The following is a 23,341-nucleotide window of genomic DNA, read 5'->3' on the forward strand; positions in this document are numbered from 1 at the left end:
TCAGGTCCCTCCCCCAACCTCTAACAAGCTCCGAATCGCCCCCCAAACCCCTCCCCCTCTGTGGACGAGGTTGTGCACGTGAGTTCACACCAGTGTGAGCGCACACAAGCTGGGGCAGACTCACGCTCAGCAGCGTGTGCACAAGCTGTGATTGACAGGTAGGATTCCTCCACCGTAACTTGATTGGTTAAAAACAGCCGGGAGCGCTCGGTTTTTGCAAGCATGATTACAGGCTTCAGAGGGAGCTACAGATTTCGTTATTTTTCCTAAACAGCCTATTTAATATTCTACTTCCAGAATCCCATGACAGTTCAAGCTAATATGACTAAAAAAAAGTTGCCGACTGCCGCTTTAATTTTACAACGCAACCATCATCCACTTTAATCCCATTTTGCAGGTTACCTTGGTTTACATGTAAACGGAACATGATACAACCAAAGTTTCTCATTTCCTGGTTGGGTGAAGCCAACAACCTCTATAAAAATCTAAACAACTGGGTTGGGGTTAGAAAACAATCATGGTTAGGTTTAAAATACAACTCAACCACCCTCTTGGACACAATTTTTACAATTCACATCAATTACTAGTAGGTTACACGTAGCCAAGTTACAAATGTAATTAGAGGTTGTTTTGGCCTCTGTGAAAAAATGTTTCATGGGGATATATTTTTGTTGAGGTCAGTCTCACCTACTGCTCTCTAATGTGGTTCCATGATGGGGACCGAGCTACAAAATGCAATCAGATTTTGCACTTTATTTATAGGCCGGTGTGCCTCAGTGCACTAAAGTTTCCTCACTTGTAAGTTGCTTCAAATAAAAGTGTTTGCTACAGTAAATGAGTAAATGTAGGTAAATGAGTCAGAAACATGGCAGTCACAGAGCTCTGAATTCAGCCGAAGTAATCTACTCCACGGAGCGTTGGGAACTTAATTTCTGACCTCCTATTCAGCCAAACCTTTCCACCATCTTGATTTGCCCTTTAAACTGATCCTCAGTTATGATGGTAGAATTGTAAACTAAAAAGCTATATTTTACTTTGCAGCTTCAGCTTGAACCTGAACCAGAGCAATTTGTTTGAATGTCACATGCTCTCAATACCTCTCTTTCCCAGCTGCCCTGGAAATTATGCTTTCAAATGATTAAAGCAGAGGGCCTGAGTAATAATGTCAGAGCCAGTTATTATAATAAAATGGAAGGTGGTTGGGGCTGGCAGTGAGTCCAGAGGATAGTACATTATTTGTAATATTTCTTTTATTAGCCTCAGAGATTTCCATCTTCTGTTTTGTGTATATTGTGGTTATTAAGTAGAGAAATCAGAGACATTGTTCTTCAAACATGGATGTAGCTAATACAATCATTAGGAACCCCTTTAGTCAAAGATGTAATTTTTCATCAGGTTTTAAAAATGCACAGCAAGCAGTTTTAAATTTACTTTAAACAGACTAGACAGGCCTCAGTTAGCATGTTAAATTTTCATGTTCATGACAGCACAATTAGTAAAAGACTGAACAAGTTTGGCTTGTTTGGAACGGTTTCAGGAGAAAGCCTCTTTTCTCCAAAAAGAACATGGCAGCACCTTCTTAGGTTTGTAAAGTTACATCTGAACAAACCACAAGACTTCTGGAACAATGTCCTTTGGACAGACCAGACCAAAGTGGAGATGTTTGGTCATAATGCACAGCAGCACGTTTGGAGAAAACCAAACACAGCATATCAGCACAAACACCTCATACCAGCTGTCAAGCACGGTGGTGGAGGGCTGATGATCTGGGCTTGTTCTGCAGCCACAGGAACTGGACACCTTGCAGCCACTGAGTTCACCATGAACTCCTCTGTATACCAAAGTATTTTAGAGTCAAATGTGAGGCCATCTGTCTGACAGCTAAAGCTTGGATTTTCATCTCGTCAAAAGTTTGAACTAGAGAGAACGGACCTGTGTCTATAGCTCCAACATGACTGAAAAGCTCAAAGTAGGGGTACAGGAAGTTTAGAATTCAAAGAGAAAAATCCAGAAAGACTCAGGGTATAAATATCCAAGAAACACTCACAATCACAAAATGTATGCAATATCCAACAGTCACAGACATGTGTAGGTGCTTTAGATACCTGTAATTCATTCACCTAGATATAACTATAGTATTCCGCATGTCGAAAAGAGGATCACTTCTAAGGTAAATCAAAAATAAATCCCTGACAAATCAATACACGAAAAGGAAAACTTCACCAGACAAGTGAACCAGTTGTAGGTCAACACCAGATAAAAGACGAAGGACATCCCAGTTACATTTAAGAATAATTTGTATGAAAAGGTCTAAAAAAATGTGCCAACAAAAAGAAGAGGACATTATGGTACTATTTCCTTGATATTTCAATGAAAATGTCTGACCCCAGTCTTGATTAACATCTCCAGGAGCAGGGTCTGAAGCATAAAAATGGGAATACTTTTAGTTTATGTGTATCTCCTCCTTTTTGAATCTGCACTCCCACTTGGAGCTGTTCAGCCATGCTCATCTTTAAAGAGCTGTTTGACCATAAAAGATGCCAAACAGTCATGTTATGTAATCCAAGCTCAGTATTTCATGCCTGTTTACCACCTCAAACTCCATGCTTTCTATTTAGCTTTGCTCCTCTGGCAGTAAACATACTCATTCCACATAAATGTTGTCGTGCAGCTCCAGTTAGGCTGTAATTTGTTGCGTTTCAGCCACAGTGGAGAGGTTTTCTACTCACAGGGTCTGACATGTGTTGTTTCTTCTCTGGTTTGGTCAGATAATTTGCAGTTACCGGGACTGGAGCCCCTTACTGACCAGAGAGTGAACCCTCCCATTGTGTTCTGTAAATGATGATTGCCCCGGTGCCTTTAGCCCGATGATTCACAACGTTTTCACACCTTCACAGAAATCTCTCTTGGCTCTGAGGAAACTGAGAGATCGATTTCGCAACTGAATATATCAGCTTTAAGATGTGCATTTCACCGCAGAGACAAACACCTTGATGACCATGACGATGATTCACCCTGTGAGATTACATAAAGAGAGAGGAAAGAGAAAAAGGCCATTCAATGCCGTCTCCACAACTACAAATGTGCTTTCGAGTAATAAAAACTTGGCACACAATTCATCTGTTTCAGTAAACACAGCAAGATGTCCCCATTTTCTTCTGTATATCTAAATCTAACATCCATTCTCTCATACTTGTTGTTCACATTGTTATAATTTATTGTATAAACTTGTCACTCAGGCTTGTTTCAAATAAGGATGTTCTATTTTCTTAGTGTTAAAATGAGAAGAAGAAGAAGAAGACTATGTGATATCAAATGAAAGATTAAAACCCGAGACAGCTATCTGCTCATGTGATCAGTCGTGTGGGTACAATGTTTGCGGTCAGAACTCCGCAAATCCCCATCAACTCTGTCTTTACGACACCAGGTCACTTGTTACTTGTCACAGACAGACACTTGGTCAGGGGTCGGCTTTAGATGCAGAAGGAAAGCTTTAAGGCAACACTTTAATCAAAAACATATTACACATTAAAACATGAATAAATTAATAAACATTAAGTTTAGTACTATAGTACTATAGTAGTAGATTGAAGGACGTGAAAATAAGGGGAATGATGATAAAGATGACAACGGTGATCATAAACATCCACGGACTCGTACACAAGTTCCATGCTTGGGAGTTGGAAGTTCTTCTTCCTTCCTCCTTACAACCTCCTCACTTTAAAAAATACTTGCTTAGGGGCCTGAATTAAGCTGAATTGGTAGCTTTGCAAGGTAACATTCAAATTTGAGTTTTTGCAAAACTATAAATGATTTAAATTATTGTCTGTGTTAAACCACAATAACAAAAAACGCTGTGACGCTGTTTAAAAATGTAAACAGAAACCAAATGCCATAACGACTAATTTAATAAAAATGTTGTTCACAAAAGAACATAGAAACCATATTAAATATTGAAAGTAAGACATTTGACTGTTTTTCGAAAAATAGGAGCTCATCTTGAATCTGAAGGCAGCAACACGTCTCAAAAATGTTGGGACGGGAGCAACAAAAGGCTGAAAAAGTAAGTGGTGCTAAAAGGAAATGGCTGGAGGAAGATGTTGCAACTAGCGAGGTTTATTAGCAACAGGTCAGTGACATGATTGGGTATAAAAAGAGCCCCTTAGAGAGGCAGAGTCTCTCAGAAGTCAAGATGTGCAGAGTTTTAGCAATCTGCAAAAAATGTATTACAAATTCTGAAGAAATTTCTGAAAAATGTTCCTCAGACTTTGAATATTCCATCATCTACAGAACATAATACTGTATCATCAAAAGATTCAGAGAATCTGGAGACATCTCTGCTTCAGGCAGCTCTGCATTAAAAACACACCTGATTCTGTCCTGGAAATCACTGCATGGGCTCAGGAACACTTCCAGAAATCACTGTCTGTGAACACAGCTCACCGTGACATCCACAGATGCAGCTTAAAGCTCTATCATGTAGAGAAGAAGCCACATGTGAACAGGATCGAGAAACACTGCCGTCTTCTCTGGACCAAAGATCATTTAGAATGGATTAATACAAAATGGAAAACTGTTCTGTGGTCAGATGGATCAAAAACTCCAGACTAAGAGGAGAGGCACCATCCAGTTTGTTATCAGCTCTCAGTTCAAAGCCTGCATCTCTGACAGTATGGGGGGGGGTTAGTGGCCTATAGAACTGGAAACATACACATCTGGAAAGGCTCCATCTATGCTGAAAGGTATAAACAAGTTTTAGAGCAACATATGCTTCCATCCAGATGAATTCTTCAGGGAAGGCCTTGCTTATTTCAGCAAGACAACGTTAAACCACATACTGCATCTATTCCGACAGCATGACTTCGTAGTAGAAGAGACCGGGTGCTGGACTGATCTACCTACAGTCAAGATGTTTCACCACTTGAAAACGTTTAAGATACAACAAAGAAGGCCCAGGACTGCTGAGCAGCTACAATCCTACATAAGACAAGAATGGGACAACATTCCTCTCCCAGAGGTTCAAAAGCTGGTCTCCTCAGTTTACAGATGTTTACAGACTGATGTTAAAAGAAGAGGAGATGCTACACAGTGGCAAACATGGACCTGTCCTAACTTTTTTGCAACATATTGCAAAAAATTTCAAGATTAGACAATATATTTAATTTCGTAAAAGGTCGTACTTTTAACATTTGATGCTTTCTTTGTTTTATTGTAAATAGAATATTAGTTTAAGAGATCTTTAGGTTGTTTCATTCTGTTTTTATTTACATTGTACACAGTGTCCCGACCTTTTGGGATTTGGGTTATACTTCATCTGATGCATGGAGTCATGTACATGTTTTTCAGGACATTAAACCCAAATTGTGAGGCTTTCTTAGCAGAAATGAGACAGCTTGTCAGCCAGTGTCACTCCTGCTGACACTTGTCCTCCCAAACACAGTGAAACAACAACGACAAAAACACGCCACTGAGATTTTCTCCTCCATCAAACCTGATTCAACTCTCTTCATCCACTCTGGGATGGCATCTGCGAGGGTATGCGTTGCCTGGAAACCTGCTCACCCTCTACATGTAGTAAAGAGAACATCAGCACACCCCGCCAACACTCTCCATCACCACAGCAACGGCGAGAATTGGCGGCCTCCTTTCTCCCCGCCGATGCCCTCTTCTTGGAAAGTCTGCTGGCAACCAGGTCCTCCTACTGGCACCACCCACTGTTAAATCACAGCTGGGAGCGAGGTGTCTTTATTTTTTTTTTTAAACCAGGAGGAAGCTTTTTAGTTTAGCTGCATTATAAATTTCCCCAGGAGCAGAAGTCCTAGAGATCCATCCAGAGATGTTTCAATATGAATAATTATGATACTTTGTAAGAATGGTTATTGTAGAGACTTTTCTTCTTCTCGATTTGAATAACACTGACAATTACAGTAAGAGGACACTTCATTTGTAGAAGCATAACTTTACAAAGTTAAGACTCCTCAAGTCCTTGTTGTAATCGATTCTACAAAACTTACAACACCAGTTCTATTTCAGTTTCTTGGGAGGTCACACATTTCACCAGGGCGGTTTGTCCATTCGGGCGATCAGGTGTCGCACCACCAAAGGGAAAAAAGAGAAATATTTTTTCTGTCATATTTCTGTCATATTTTTCCACAGCGTTACGGTGGTTGTGACAGTTCTAGACAGTTTCAGCCATAGACTTTATAGTTTTCTCTGGTTTCAGCTGCTCTGTTTGTCACTGTCCAATCAGCATAAGCACTGCAAACTTCAAAACACATGCAAGAGAGAAAAGCGCTGCAAACTTCAAAACACATGCAAGAGAGAAAAGCGCTGCAAACTTCAAAACACATGCAAGAGAGAAACGCTGCAAACTTCAAAACACATGCAAGAGAGAAAAGCGCTGCAAACTTCAAAACACATGCAAGAGAGAAACGCGCTGCAAACTATTAAACTTAACATTTCAAACCAGGAAAGTAAAAACATTTATATATTTAAACAGTAATTAACAGTACACGTGCATTACTACCAGTTACACTGTGTAGTACGTCTCCGGCTCGGTCTGTTCCTGTTGATGAGAAAGCATTGTTTGCCAGCATCTGCAGCTAATTTACAGCTACACTGTTTCCCTCTGGAAACAATTCAGTCTTATTTACACAGCACCAAATGTCATCTCAACACACATACATAATATATTTCAATTCATTAAAATCAGTCACACAGAGCTAATTCACAAACTATTCACATCTTATATCGAAACGAGGCCACGTTGAAACTACTTTTCCCTCTTTTTTTTATTTTTTCCTTGTTATCCGTTTCTTCAGTTTAGTGGCGCCACCTTCATGACAGACAGATGTTCTGCTGCTGGGGTGGCTGAGTGCGCCTCAGCATCACGTTTCTCTCAGAGACCCAACAGTAACTGCTAATATGCTGTCCATGAACTGAACTGTCAGATTAAAAAATGTCTTCGGAGATGTCCTTAGGATCTGAATGTATCTGGAGTGTGGGACATGAGCTGATAGGAAAACTAGATTCAAGATTCATGTCTTCTAAATGAAGACTCCAAGTAAAAACAAAACAACCAACATTAAATATGTGGAATGGGAATAGCCTATCTTATGACCAAAAAAATAGTACATTTCTTAAGAAAAGTACGTTATTATTTTCATAAAAATAGGATTAAAAAAAAGCGCCTACAATTATTTTGGAGGCATTTATTTGTATGTCCTCACCGGAAGTGATATTTAATTACGTATCTGCTAGCTTGACAGCACTTTGCATCTGTTTCTATACTTCCCTCTGGTGGTCATAAGCTGTAACTACACCCTGAAAGTTAGTATGAACATTGAAATGTGGGAAATCTATATCAAATGAGGTTTTATGATGGAAGAGAGAGCAGCCATATTACTATTTTAACAACACTGTCATATTTAGTTAAGATTATGAATGCTGGAGTTTTACCACAGCTTACATTTCTTATCATTACTCAGTGAAGATGGATAGTTCGATAGATAGATCAGAGCATGGGCTTTCTGTCAGACACGGAACAGAAAAGATGTAAAGTAAGACCAGTTTCAAACCTGCACAGTAACTGGTAAAAACCTTTTAGGATGAAACTTCTCGTAAAGATTGTTGTACTTTGTCAGTTTGAATGTTTTACTGAAAGCATTCTTGTCCCCTTGTGTCTGAAATGGAGTGAAATCTGTTACAAAGGCATTTTGTTAATATGATGAAGGCAAGGCAACCAGCTGCAGTCCACAGATTCAGTCTTTATACTGTGAGCAGGGCGTTTCTGCCCTCTAGTGACCACAAAGGGTATCTACAGAAAAGGTAAGGCTAGAGATATTACAAATGACTGATACTTCCGGTGGTACGTTTCAAAATAAAATCATATTAACCGACGTGATATAAAGCTATTTGATCTGATAACAGCGGAGACATGTTTTATTTACGAATGACTGATTGTAAATATATACTGCTTAGATGTTGTCCATGAACTGAACTGTCAGATTAAAAAATGTCTTCGGAGAAGGCGAGCTGTCCTTCCGGATCTGAGCCTGTGACGGATTTACCATTGATGAGTTTGGTCCATCTCAAGAGGAGCTGCTGAGGTTTCATATGAATCAGTTCCCATTAGCTTTGGTATTAAACTCACTGTTGTTTCCGTTTTGTTCTCTGATGTTTGCAACAAATAAGTGTAATTATAATTACACTTAGCATTAAACTGAAGTTCAATGGCAGACACAGACACAGGATTTGAGAAAGAGTGTTTGCTCAGGCTGTTGGAGCTGTCAGCAGTCAAATATCATGACTGAAACATTTTCATGGTCAAAGCTCTAAGCAGAGAGCCAAATCCTCTCAGACCAGATAGTTCGGGATGCTAGAAAGAAGGTGAGGTTGCAGAGTTTTCGGATTCAAATCTTCACAAGTTGCAGATATTTTAGGAAAGGAAAGGCAAAGTCGCTATGACTGAGAGCCATCCTGTAATTTTGTCAAAGCCACCAAGAATGAAAAGTGAAATGCTCTAAGAAAGAAGTCTTCTTGTTTGAAGGCTTTAAGTCTGAAAGGGATTTTCTGAAGGCTGAAGTGTGCTCAAGAAACATCTCAGCTGTGTGGTCACATAGCACAAACTGTTAGTAATGCACGTGTACTGTTAATTACTGTTTAAATATATTAATGTTTTTGTTTTCCTGGTTTGAAATGTTTAGGTTTAATAGTTTGTCTGCGCTTTGGAAACTTCATTATTCTACTGGGACACTCAGGAATGTGAGGGAAGGATATGGTGTCTGAAGATGAGTTGACAATAAGCTCGTTTTGGATCTTAATTTTGTTTAAGTCCATAAAGTCTTGCAGATCGTTAGTTTTCTGTGACTTGTGTTTTCAATAAGCTAAAAGAAGCTATGTTAGCTTATCATATATGTAGTGGTTAAGAAAGGGATTCATTTCATTATGCGAAATGGTTTTCTATCGTATTTTATTCATAAGTAAGTGATAGATTTATGTTCAGGCAGCATTTAATCATCATTTCTTTCACGGTTGGAGAACAATCAAAGTACGGTTTGTGCGAGAATGTTATAGTGATGGGCAGAAGGCTCAGACTGATAAACATTGAGGTGGTGTTAGAGTGGGATCGAAGCCCACAACTGCAGAGGCACCAGCTGGGGGTGCTGTTAGGTGAATGATTTTAACTTTGGAGGCTCTGAGATATTTTTCCACTCGTGGTAATGGAAACACTGAAATAAGCGAACTGTTCCGAACCAACCCGTACCGGACTGCATAGTGGAAACGCAGCTTAAGGGGCCAAAAGTCAGAGATAAATAACTCAAGGCATCACAGCTGATGTGCCTCTTTTGACAGCTTGGTTATGGCACCTTAGAGGGACGAGTAGCAGTGGATAGTGCCAATGCACACAACTCATGTTTGTAAAATTGTACTCATTAGGAGTGCAGTACTGAGGCTGTTCAAATAGATGATGAAAGTGATCAAATGTGGTCTTATTAGCAAGAAAAGCCCGCTCACTGGCCTGACTTTTCCATCCCAGAGAGGATTCTGACCCCCTTCTGTCATTCGGGATGGAGGATCCCGCACTCTTCTGTGTGTTCAGTCAGTTCAGATTAATTTTGAGTCATGTCCATATAAAACGTTTTCATACACACACATATATCACTATCAGAAATCATAAATTAACCTCATCAATGCTTGCAAGAGATCAAAATGCAGACAAACTTCAAACTTCAACAGCTGGTTTAGTCAGGCCTTAGTGGGGGACCTGCTGCCAAATATAATCTTTCAGTGAGGGGGAGGAGTGTTGTTCTGGTGTGTTCAAATTTTAGACTGCGTTTCAGCAGTCTCTTTGAGGCTTGTACCCCTTTTAAGACCAAAGTGGAAGGGATTTTTTTGATCTTGCATATGCACTTTTGAAGCAGTACAATTAAAAATTAAGCTGACTTGGTCACCCATTATCGGTTTTCAACAGGAATCAAAAAGGTTGGAAAGAGAATATGTGTCGCACCCTTTTATGACAGAAAAGTGCCCAGGTTCCCAGAATCTTGGAGTTAATTCAGTGGAAAAGGGGTTTCTGAGAAGGTGGACTGGTATCTGCAGTGTGAGGTACTGAGGAAAAACTGTAACCGGAGTCTGTCTCTGTATTCCATGGTAACCAGGATTTCTGACTTTTTTTTAAATTCCTGTGCAGAAAAAAGTTGTAAATGGACGGAATTCCAGTTCTGACATCCCATTTCTATGGTACCTCTAGGTGCCATTATTATGCAGTGATGGGGATGAAGGACAAAGTGTGAAAGGCTCAGGAAACACTAATATTCTACATATACTTTAAAGACAGCATCCACGAGAAATTCAAAGATGAGTTTTTAATAGGAAATCATTTCCTGACGATGTATCAAACTCAGAGAAAAACTGTTAAATAACACCAACAGTCGTGTTAGAAAATTTAAACATTTTAATAAATAAAAACTGATGTAATATACACCATTCTGAATATTCAACTACAACAAGCATACCAAGACATTTGAAATACAAAAAACTGACAGTTCAATTTAGTTGCTTTAAAAGCTTCAATTCAGAGGGAAGAGTTTTGGAGGGTGGGGAGCAGGAATTACAATAGCCATACATTCTTGTTAGTGTTTGTGCAAACAAATGTAAAAAGCATCATGAGTACTGACTTTTCAGAGGTGAAGAACATTTAAAAAATATATTAAGTTACACATGTGGACTTCCATGAAGTGAGATGTTGAGGTACAGAGTGGTCTATGCCTGTAACTAACAGAAAAAGAAAAAAAAAAATTTCTTTTCAACTCAAATCTGCTCGACTAATTGCAGGAAGACAGAGCAATTAGGAGATGCTGAGTTCAGTTTGTTGTTCATCCACTTGTATTGCATTTTGTGATGAAAGAAAAAGCAAAGAGAATCAGCGTCTCGTAAACGTCTTTTTTATGTAACAAAAAGACAGTTATGAAACAACATTTGATGCCTTCTCTGGTGTTCCTACAAAGCAACACGACCAGTGGCTTCATCTAGTGGAGAAGTTTGCTTGCAGATCAACCGATACGATCCACAAATGATTAGAAAACAGTGCCTGCAGAGGGAGTTAGAGTCTCTGATGTGACAGAAACCCTCTCGACGGATTTAGATGTCTAAGATGGAGATCAAACGTTACTGATCACTCAGCACCAAACACAATGTGTGGACACTATTTGCAACCTGCTTGATGTTGAAGCACTGATGAAAAGAAATAAAGTAGATTCCAACAAAAAGAAAATGCACGGATGCATATTCAAATCAATTTCCAATCAAATTTCCTTGCTTTAAAATATGCCACACCGAAATGTTCAGCCGATTGGATCTGTGAATTCCCTGAAACAACAGCAGACAAAGAAAAACTCTGACTCGCGTCAGCTTATCCGGTTAATGGACAGGCCCAAAATCAACCCTCAGTACAGTACAGGAAAGTGTAGCTACATTTTGTCTGAAGCAAGGAAATAACTTAAAAAGAAAAAAGAAAGCACCAAAGATGTTTTTTTTTTCCTTTTTCTTTTCTTTTTAAATAGCACCAGTTGTCAGAATGTAAATGATGTTTGTATTTTTGTCTGTTTTGGCAATGAACAGCACTGAACCGAGAGTCAGGCGCAACCTTTTAAGCAGCTGCTGCAACGCTCAACCTCCACTCCGAAGCGAAAGGCAGGAGAACGCTCATCGTCTTGCGCGTGCGTCAGTTTCCAACGAAATATCGAACATTTGGATCTCCCCTCGTTTCAGCTGAAGGCAGCACCATGAAGCCCTGCGTCTGTTACTGCACAAACGGGAACGAACGCTGTCGAACATTGTAAAATGCACAGTTTGTAGATTTCATGAATACACATTTAGATTTTGTTGCTCTAATTGCAAGAGAGCACCACATAAAGGGGAAAAATTACTATTTCCTTTTCATGCCAAAGAATATATATCTATACATATGTTGAAAAAAAGTAATAATAACAAACAATAATAACAATTGCTGCCCCTATAAAAACATATGAGCAGTGTGGTTAAATGATGGCCCACCAATAATTCAGCAAGTACATTTGCTGTTCACACTAATTATAAAAACTAATTCACCGTATCCTTCTCTGAGTCTCTGTGTAATAGACAGATAAACAGTACAGTTTGGTGCACCAATCTCTTTTGTTTTGTGTACAACAGCTCAGATGGACGTCATAGTGCTCTACTTTGTGTACAATTCTGCATCGCTACAGTATAAAGCAACAAATGGATATAAAAATAATAGAATATAGACTTATACATTCTTCAAAACAAGTACTGACCCCAAATATAGATATTCATAACCATTTGGTTGTGAATATATATCTATATATATTTAAGGTTTACTGTCTATGATATTAAATTCTCAGACTAATTTTCTAGCATTTAAAAGTTTTCCATCACTCACATACAGTACAGAATCTGGTCAGTTACATCATAGTACATCACTGAAGTAGACCGTACACTACTCAGTTCTCACTCAGTCTTCAATATAACTGATGTGCATCATATTTTCCTCTACAAAATATATATATGTATGTTTATATACATACATATATATGTATATGACAAGGTATGCTCATCTGAGATATTTACACAAGTTTTTTTCTCGTTATCTTGATTTTCTTATGTCTTTTTTGTACACTCATGGTTGGGAAAAATTGGATGCATTTTCAATACTTTGATCCGGGTTACTGTCATATAACGGTTGCAAATATCAGCAGTGATTCCTTTATCATGTCAAGGCTGATTTTAACTGAGCTTTTAAGCTGATGCGTTACGTTTTGTTTAGATGAAGGTCTCTGCCTGAACGCATCTGCTGCTGGCTCTCCCGTAAAAGATAAATCTACAACCTGCCTGTTATTACTGGATATTGCCCCCTAAACTTAAAGGCCGTTTTCCATAATGAAGGACACTGAACCTGTTTAATTTTTTTTAATTTTTTTTATTGAATTCATGAGTATTAACTCCTTATAATGGTATTTATTGGAACTTTTCCATGATTGGTAAAAACTTTCATCAAAACGTGTGTGGATTTCAGAATAAGGCTCAAATCTAACTGAAAACTGACAAGAAACACATTTTTTTCTTTTTAAAAGGAGATTGTTTAAATTATACAGCATTTTTTAAGTACTGTAAGCTGGACTTGCATTTTAACTACTAAAAGGGGTTCTGTTATGTTATAAAGCAACAACTGAAAACCCCCCCTTTTTTTTTTTTTACTGAACTTTTTAGCACAGCGGCTGATACTAGCACCAGAGATTCTCCTCTCTTTTAGCACAAGGGCTGAAAGCCTGTTGAAACATCCTTAACTCAACCAAACAAACTCAAATACCTCTTAATACATTTTAAAAGGGAATGGAACTACACTAAAGACATACTCTGGTTCTCTTTAGGTCAAGAATCGAATGAGACAGTTCAGAGAGTTTCCTTACAAGGTGTCTTTGAGTGATAAAAAGTGATGTTTCTTTTACAGACATAACTAGTTGCAAGAGTCTTGTACAGTACCGTTAACTTAGAATCATCACGGTTGTCTCAAAATGTGGAGCACCTACCCTTATTAACATACAGAGGTACAGTAAAAGTCACGTTCCAACACATAAAGCTACCCCTTGCCTTTTGAATGAGTTGGTGTCCAAACATTTGCTTAGTACCACACATAAAAAAACGAATGCAGAAATATGTCCTCAATGAAATGTTTTTTATGTAGGGGCGAAAAAATCATAGCATTAACTCACTGTCCTTTTTCCTTAGTGTGTGTTCTTTTTTTGATAACATTTAACAATTTAATTTAGCATTTATATCTATATTTGTTTGCCGTGTGGTTATGTTTTGCACTTCACTAGGTACTCCTAAAACGACACAGGTGCAGTATATCTACATATTCTAATCGGCGGACTACCAAGACAAAATTCTGAAGCTTGAAATCCAGTAATTGAGCCACATGAGATGCGCTTTATTGTGTCTCCGTTTTACTGTGGCAAAACTAATTGGAGGGTCACATTTGTAAAGATTTGCATTGTAAGCCAGAGAAACCTCTGGAAAACAGTGTTTTATAGCCACTTTAAAACCTCAGCTAAGCAACGATTTTGCTTTAAAATAATGAACTATTGCCACACTTTTCTAACACATAACAGCTGCTGAGTGTTTGCTATGGCAGTGTTGATGGCCCAATCTTTTTTGTTACTGTTTGCTCAATGCAAATCATATCCTTCATCATACAGTTCTTTAACAAACGCTCCCTCTGTGGCCCGTGAGGAGGTATACAGTATTTGTTGAGGCAGAGATGGTCTCGTCTTTAGTCCGATTAACATGTCTCACCTGTTTGCCTCTCCATGTCCTTGCTTCACAAGCCTCATTAAAGCCCTTCGTGATGAAACGGTCACAGAGAGCTGGAATTTGTCACCGCTGCTAATCTGAAATTTTTGTTTTGGGACATTGAATATTTTCAACAAAGTACTTCACTCAGTTAGTTTTATGTTAGGTGTACTGAGGAAGACATAAGTGTCTAACTAAATCCATGAAATATGTAAAGCTCATCTTCAATTTGATGGCAGTCTCAAAAAAGTTGGGACAGGGGCAACTAAACGCTGAAAAAATAAGCGGAAGAACAGCTAGAGGAACATGATGCAGCTAATTAGACTAATAAGCAACAGGTCATTGATGTGACGTGTATAAATAAAGAGCACTATAGAGAGGCTGAGTCTCAGAAGTAAAGAAGGTAAGGTTCAGCAATCAAATGTGTCTCCAAATTGTGGAGCAATTTTAGAATAATGTTCTCAACGTAGAATTGCGGACACCTACAGTAAATAATATCGTCAAGATTGAGACAACCTGAAGACAATCTGAAGACAATCTGAAGAGATTGTTGTGCACAAAGGACACAGCAAATACCAGTGATCTTCAGGCCCTCAGGCAGCTCTGCATTAAAAACAGGCATTATTCTCCCATGAAAACCACGGCCTGGGCTCAGGATCGATTCCACTGTCTTTGAGCACAGTTCACTGTGACATCCACAGGGGCAGGTTAAAGCTCTACCATGCAAAGAAGAAGCCATATTGATGATTTACAGACCTTTGTTAAAGGAAGACACAATGCTGCATGGATGCGTTGATGCCATAAAATTCAAGATGAGCTATTATTTTTCATGAAATAGTAACATATCTCTTTTTCAGTATTTGACATGTTTTCGACACACTCTTGTGAATATAATATTGGTTCAGACATGAAATTGTAAATGATTTAAATCTGTTTTTTATTTACATTTTGCACCCATTTTTTTATTTATTTTTTTAGAAATTGGGGTTACATTTGGTTGTTTCTATGTTAGTTTACTGTGAAATAGAATATATAAATTCAATATACTCAGTGTTTTGTTGGCAAAGTGAACGAGATAGGATCACTCAGACACAATGATGAATCATTTCTGCTATAAACCAACATAATAGCTACGTATAATCAAACATGCCGATACAGTGTTTACATATAAAGATGTGATTATTGTTAATGCCGATTTTTTTTCTTTTGTTTGCTGCTATTTCTTGATCTAATCTTCAAAGGAAAGTCTTAGGACTTATCTAAAATTGATTCCTTTATTTCAAAAGAATCTGTCAGAAAGACCGGTATCAGGAAAAGCTCCAGACCTGAAAAACAGTTAACATTTTTCAAGAAATATAGTTGTTATACTTCTATTTGGGAAATGATATTTACCTTCCATGTATTGAGTTCGTCTCTGCAGCCCTATAAATTACTCTAGTGTCGGCTTACAGCAACCTCAGCAACTCCACCCACCAAATTCCCAACAGAGCTCTCACTAGAGAACCCGCAGCAACACAAACATCATAAGGTCTGTTCTGAAACATTCAATAAAGCAAAACACTTTGTTGGAAGGAAACAGTGGCACTCTTCTTCTTCTGTGTAATATATATTGTGTGACACAAGAACAATGATATTCAGCAGCGACGTAGTGGAATTGCAGATTTGGCTTATGCACCCGCTAGCCTGCAGCCTTTTTTAAATATCACTGCTGCAGAGCCATGACAAGAGGCTTTATGGAAGAAGAGCTCCTTGTTTCTCTTTCAGTGTGATTTTGAATCCAACCACCACTCCAACAGCCCATTTCTGTTGCTTTTATATAAAAAAATACAAAAATACAGTTACTGTATGAAAATGGAAGTGGCGTTTGTACTCATTTATGGAAGGATCACTTAGCATTGCCTCATGGTTTGCTTAGCACCTTAGGCTGTCTGAGGAGCCTCTATTTGACACCACTGCAAAAGCACCTGTGATAGGATGGCTGCATCACTGAAAGTTCCAGTCACCATTTCATTAACAACCTTATAGAAGAAAGAATGTGAAAACGATGCCCTGTTTGATCCCGTCCATCAAACACCACAGCACTCAACAAAATGTTGCCGCTGGATTTTTTTTTACAGTAGATTTATCACTGATGAACTGATACTGCCTCATTCTCACTGTAATTACTCATGTTGTCTTTGGAAGTTGTGGCAAGATTGTGGTTTCACTTTAGTTACAGATATTGACATGACATTTTTATAAACTTTTATAAATTGTATTTCAAAGTTATTTCCACAATAAATGCACAATTGGAGACATAATTCCATCCTAAATAAAGGCACTGACTTTGTGACAGAAATGGTGTTTATTGTTTTAAACAAAACCCATGTCAATAAATATTTTCCAGTATGTTGGATATGACTGTGACTCCAGAGCTTTATTCGTGTTCTGCAACTGATTTTTGTTTTCATCAGCTAACGGATGATTCCAGAAGTATTCCCTGTTTTGTTAAAGAGATTGAAATCGTAACCCGAATGCGAAATCTTGATCGTGCTCCATTTGTTTGCATGTATTGTGGAAACATCTTAACCCAGCAGCCAAATTTAGTCAGTAAAAACGTTGCTGATTTCAGAAGACCGCGTTGCGTTGGAGTAGCAGCTCAAAATCCCGATAAAAACAGAAATAGATGCATTAAAAGAATGCAGCTTATGTCATTCATACCACTCCAAACATGCTTTTCTCACAACAAATGTTTCTGTGACACCTTCAAAGTGAATACACCTACTGAATAAACTGAGCACCGTCTGATGGAAACTAAAGAGAAGTAACAAAAGCCTGAATTGATGAAGCACATAACACACAACTGCCAACGACCAAGCAGCAGGATGTGCAGTGGATGATACAGTTGAGTTATGGCACTTACTTTCCTCATGAAAACAGAACAAGAAAAAAAAAAAGTCACTTCAACAGGGAATAAATGGGAAATGTAATGATTTCTAATGAACATCTGAACTAAACTGCTCCTTATAACAGTGGAAAATACACCAGAAGAGTTTGGCTCACTTTGTGTTGCCTTTAATGCCATATACTGTTCTCTCGGAGGATGACTGTACGCTCAGCATTTAAATCACAAGGACATAAACAGAAACCAGCCAAAAGAGACAGGCACTGACACACACACACACACACACACACACACACACACACACACGCACACACACACACACACACACACACAAAGACAAAAGAATAAAAAAAATGAAAAAAGTCTAATATAAATAAGAAATTTGACACAAGTTAAGCAGATTAAGGCCAAACAAAACAAAAGAGTTTTTCAATGTGCTCTAATATGTATGAGAAAATCACTGTAATATGCTATGGCACAAAATCCTATCCTCCACTATGAAATGTTTATCAATTGAATCATTTTTGGCATGAGTTTCCGAATATGATTTGGAGCCCTCTATACTACCTAAAGTAGAAGAAAAAGAGAAGTAGATGCAAAGGATTTGAAAGGAATGGACAAGATTTTGCTCCAGTGCAAACCATTCTCAGATGTGAGAAGCAGTTAAAGCTGAAGCGCTGGTCATTAGAGCAATAGCGTGAATTCAAATCGAATCAACTTTTTTTAATTCTGACAGTGAGAAATGCAATATTTTTGCATCCGATTTATCAGTTTCTGAGTGCATGCAGATGTACTGAGGTTAAATTTTTTGTGGCGTAAAGCAGTTAAAGGTTGTTACTGTTTTTGAAGACATTCCTTGAAAAACATCCCTGTTCAGATCATGAACCACAGCGCAGGAAAGATGAGAATATGAGAAAAGGTTAACTTCCTCTTGCAACAGAACTTAATTCTGCATGGTAGATGAATTAAAAGAGCAAGGCGTGGATATTTTTTGGAAACACAGAAGAGCGACAGAATTCGAACATGCCAGGAGAAATGCAACAGCAATCACTACAGAAAAAAAAAAAAAGGATAAATTGTTCAGGTGGCTGATCCTGGTGGTTGTGTGGTCTCGTGTCCTGTGCTCTGAGGTATACTTGGTAGGAAGTAAGAACACCCATATTTGTGAGGCGAGTTACTGGGCAGATAAGAGATGGAGAGGATCCAGTGGAAGGTGCTGTAAACGGCGACCCAGAGGGATTCTATTCTGGGTGAAGAAGCGGATTTAGGGTGGGTCAGAGATGGCTCAGCACAAGAAACATGACGTAAGCCTGCAGAATATTCTCCAATGGAGGATGTATACACTGGGGTTTTGAAAGGAAAACAGGGCCTTGTAATGAAGTCCTGTTTCTTTTGTGAATCTGTGTTTTTTTGTTATTTTTTTATTTGCACTGGAGTAAAACTTTGGGAAATTCTGGCAGCTATCGTTTTGATTGGAATCGCTTAAAGTAGAAACTGATTTTTAAAAGGGAATACTACTTTACTTAAGAATATACAGAACATGCTTGTGCCTTTGGGCATCCCAATCAGGAGCTGTGCAATTCATCCAAACCGCAACTCCAATCTGGGACGTCATTCCGATATGCCGTTGCAACTCTTTCTATTAAAATCAAGGTGAGACCAGTCATTTGTTTAATTTTTTTTTAGCAGTAAAAATAAGTTTGGTCTCTGATTTCTAAGTCTTTCTTTAGTATGTTTGTGGTAATCAAGGTTATCATATGAAAACAGCAGACTGCTTACGAACGCAAATCGAACTGTCCAACGATGAAGCCATAGAATATAGCAAATCTGAATTCTAGTAAATTAAAACAGAGTGCCACCTCCATTTTTAGAAAATAAATAGCAAAGATATTCAATTGACAGTGTTGTTTTTTTTCCAACTGGGAAGTAGCTACTGCAGTTTAGTGGAATTGGGGGGAGGTGTGGGGGGGTGTGAATCACATGATCATAACCTCTTCCCCAGGGGCTTTCAGAGGAGGGTGGCATGGTCTGGGTCCATGTTGTCCATGCTAGCTAAAATGGCCTTCTGGTCCTCTCGAGGTGGGCGGCGGTACAGCAGGGCAGAAAAGCGAGTATATGGATCATGGAGAATGGGCCGTTTCTTCTTCTTGCGGAGGTAGAGAGCTTCTTCGGGCTGGAGTACCTGAGAGGTGTAGGCCTGCTGGGTCTGAGAGGTGGAGACACCTGGAGCAGGAAATAGGTCAAAGCCATGAGAACTCATGGAGACAAAATCTTTTGTTAGTTCTGAAGCCTCTGACATGTGAGTAGTCATATTCTGTTTCCAGTTCTATTTGGTTTTTACCAGGTCTAAGAATTAAGTAAACACACCCACAGGTTAAAAACCTGATATATTACACTTTGTTATTACTTATTGAACAAAACTAAGTTAAAATGAAGAGGCAGTGTGTGAAAAAAAAATAAGTACATCCTATGATTCATCAGCTTGTGGAACCACCTTTAGCAGCAATAACCTAAAGTCATTATTTTCTGTATGATGTTATCAGTCTCTCACATGGTTGCGGAGGACTTTTGGCCCACTCTTCTTTCCAACGTTGCTTCAGCTCATTGAGGTTTGCAGCACTGGTTTATGCACAGCTCTCTTAAGGTCCCACCACAGCATTTCAATCGGGTTGAGGTCTGGACTTTGACTAGGCCATTGCAACACCTTGATTAATTTATTTTTCAGACATTCTGTTGTAGATCTGCTGCTGTGTTTGGGATCATTGTCCTGTTGATGACCCAGTTTCAGCCAATCTTTAACTGTCAGACAGATGGCCGCACATTTGACTCTAGAATACTTTGGTATACAGAGGAGTTCATGGTGGACTCAACGACTGCAAGGTGTTCAGGTCCTGTGGCTGCAGAACAAGTGAAACTCACCACTGTGTTTGACAGTTGGTATGAGGTGTTTGTGCTGATATGCTGCATAGCTGGTGCCAAGCCATAGATTGTGTTAATGCAGTCTGTACAGCATGAACACAAGCTGGATTAAGCAAACAGAGCAAAAACAACAGTGGCAGAAGCAAGCAAGTCTTACTTTGCAAGAAAGTTCAATGGACATATTGTAAATGATATTCATTTATGGCATTTATTGAATAAATTTGGAACTTTCCATGTCAAAAAGACTGCCTGGCTAAGCTGAGCTGTATCTTAATACAAGGTAAAAATGCAGAGTCACTGATTGAATGTCATTATCAGGACAATCAATTAAGATACTGATCACACATTGATACCAGGATAGAGAAGGTGCCTTAAATTCAGAAATCCTTTGAGTCTGAATGTGTTGCCAAGCAACCTTATGTCAACGAGAATGGTCAGGAAGTATCTGTGTTGGCAAAAGAAGCAGTTCGAGTCCTCGAGATTCCCCATAAAACCACAACTTGCTGTTTTCAAGATTTTACAGATAAGAACTAAATTAGGTGATCTTGTCTAAAGACAATTGGAGGCAAAATGAGCAGTCCCTAAAATGTCAAGCTTAAACAGAGATGAACACCAGGATTTTTCCCCTCATACCATAGAATCTCCTAACCCTTCCCCTCAGATGTCTGAGCCCAACCACCCATCAGGAAAACTCTTTTTGTATGCTTGTATCCACATCCTTATTCCTTTTGGCCACTGCCCAAATCTAAAATAGCTGGACAATCTGCTTGTGCATCGCTTCATTTTCCCCTCAAAATCTCGTGATCAAAATCTCGAGAAACAGGACCTTACTTCCTGGCTGGAGGAAGTTACCCACTATTTCTCTGGTAGAGAATCATGATCTCAAACTCGGAGGAGCTGACTCTCATCCCCACCACTTCACATTAAGCTGCAAGCCAGCCTAACAAAGATGAAGCCAGCAGAGACACATCAACCGCAAATAGAAGAGACGACATTCTGTCCACGAATACCATGAACAGACTCCAAGACTAGGTATAGCCTCAGCATATTCCCAAATCCACTGAAGACATGTCTGACTTTGTGCCAAGGATATGGATGCATCTCTCACTTTGGTCTTACCTTATCGAAACTGAAGAACTAACTTCATCTCTTGAGACTTCCCATTTACACAATATAGATAAAAAAAAACACTTTTAAACAAACAGGGTCATCATGATGCTGAAGATTTAAAAGATGAAAAGCTAAGCACAGAGATAAACGAGGTATATACCTGCTTTCTTTCTGGTCTTGGAGTTATTGTTGTTCATGGTCATCTTCTTGGCCTTTTTAATACGTTGGTATCTCAATGCATCAATCCTCTCAGACCCCGAATGGGCACTAGGCACACCTCGACGTTGCCTGGATAAAGAGGAGAAAGAGAGGGAAAAACAGGTAACTCCAGGCCAAACATGGTCAGCGCACTGTGATTGCGCTCTGCGGAGCGCATGAAAATCCACACAATCCCAAAACAGCACTGCTCGTGCTAAGCAAGAGGTGCAACACATTGCCAAAGGATCAATGTGAGTCACCAAAAACAGCTGTAGTCCGAAATCCAACAAAGGGGTCTCTTTTCAAAGGTTTAAAGAACAATACGACTACTTTACTATTACCATAATCATGTATATGATCTGGATTAACATGGCTATATTCAGGTGAAATATGAATTGTTTTCACAAAAGTGAAATCCAAATAGCATTTAAATTTGTGCACCTTGAAATTTCTTTGCCCTTCAATGACATCTACTAATTTACTGCTCAAATTGATCCAAATGATCTACATCCAAAGAAAAGCAAACTATTTCACAACTCCTGAAACCATCAATTTACCTCACGGTGCAGATTAGATAAGTGAGCAAAGTTCTTGAGAGGATACAACATTTAAAAAGACTTGCACTGTTGGTTTCAGAGGAAAACTCTCCAGTAATGATGACTACTATAACAAAACACAATGTATTAAAGGCTTTCAAATTTATTAATTTAGCAGATTTGATATTTACTGTATAAATCAAGCTATCCCACTCTGAAAATAACAGATGCAAATGTTTCCTTGGTGAGGAGTATCTATATTCGCAGCTTCTCATGAACTCCCTCCTGTTTATGGAGGCACACGTAACTTGGCAGCCCACATATTTCTGCCACAAACACACACTTGGTTCTCTCGCGGCACAGAAAACAATTAGCATTAAAAAGAGGCCATCTTCCCACCGTAGCTGCAGAGAGAAACCGAATGTCGTTAGTAGAGGGGGGAGAATCACAGCTGAGCGACAAAGCATCATCAATATGTGTTCATAGACATGGAAACTGTCTACAATGGGCTTCACCATGCTGACAGGGGGAGAGATGGCGGGAGGGGAAAATGACTACTCGGGAACAGTCACATAATGAAAAATAAGCCAAAGAAAAGCGAAGCACCAGGACAACAAATGTAACAGTAATTTTTCCATATAATTGTTTTGTTTTTGAAACGGAAGAGCAATATTTAGCGATGGCATGCATGGCAGTTTGCACATGGAACACGACTTTAAAGGGGAATACATTCAAAGTACTTCACTGGGCACTTCAGTGTATGAAAACAGGGTCATCAACCCCCCTGTGTGCCCACTTCTGCAAAAATATTTGTTCCTCAGAATAAAACAAGTAGGAGAAATGCTGTGGCAGGACACTTATTTCACATGGCAGTGACATCTGTTCTGCTGTCCAAACTCACAAGTGCTAATGTATACTTATAGCAGATGGACTGATTCGTACTCTTGTACAGATGCTTTCTGCAGGCTATTGAGGCCATGTGTCCACCGGGAATTTTGTTTTTTTGGGCTAAAGAGATGCTTGTGGGAAGGGTTGGTCAAGGCTCCTGCTACTGCTGGAATGTTTTCAAACCGCTTGAAACCAATGAGCAAAGAACTTCAAACATACTGAAATTTTATCACTGCCAGGTACACGCAACACTATCTGCTTAGGTGCTAATGCAAAAGAAGGGAGCTGTGGACAGCGGCTCCAAGTGGACGCCAATTTTACAAAATATTTCATTGGGTTAAAAATATTTTCAATTGGTTATATAAGCATCTGTCAAATATAAATGGCATAATGTGTCACGCTTGAGGAGAATGCTAAGAGCATTTTTAGATTATTCCAATAGTAAAGAGTGTGT

At 38.9% G+C, this 23,341-nt stretch overlaps 1 protein-coding gene across 5 annotated transcripts in view; it reads right to left on the bottom strand.

Annotated features, from left to right (window-relative positions):
* Positions 1-10,438: 10,438 nt before the first annotated feature.
* Positions 10,439-23,341, bottom strand: part of igsf9bb (immunoglobulin superfamily, member 9Bb) — a 129,110-nt gene continuing 116,207 nt past the window's right edge. For 4 of the 5 annotated variants that reach the window (XM_075486582.1, XM_075486580.1, XM_075486581.1 and 1 more), the window contains 2 exons: positions 21,426-21,553; positions 10,439-19,459 (listed from right to left, as the gene is read on the bottom strand). In XM_075486582.1, the coding sequence (XP_075342697.1) occupies positions 19,245-19,459; positions 21,426-21,553 (343 nt within the window). In that variant the 3' untranslated portion in view covers positions 10,439-19,244. Of the gene's footprint in view, positions 19,460-21,425; positions 21,554-23,341 lie in introns of those variants that run through there. The other variant, XM_075486583.1, reaches the window with a different exon arrangement.

Source organism: Odontesthes bonariensis, chromosome 16 (genome assembly GCF_027942865.1).
Source record: "Odontesthes bonariensis isolate fOdoBon6 chromosome 16, fOdoBon6.hap1, whole genome shotgun sequence".
Classification (NCBI taxonomy): Eukaryota; Metazoa; Chordata; class Actinopteri; order Atheriniformes; family Atherinopsidae; genus Odontesthes; species Odontesthes bonariensis.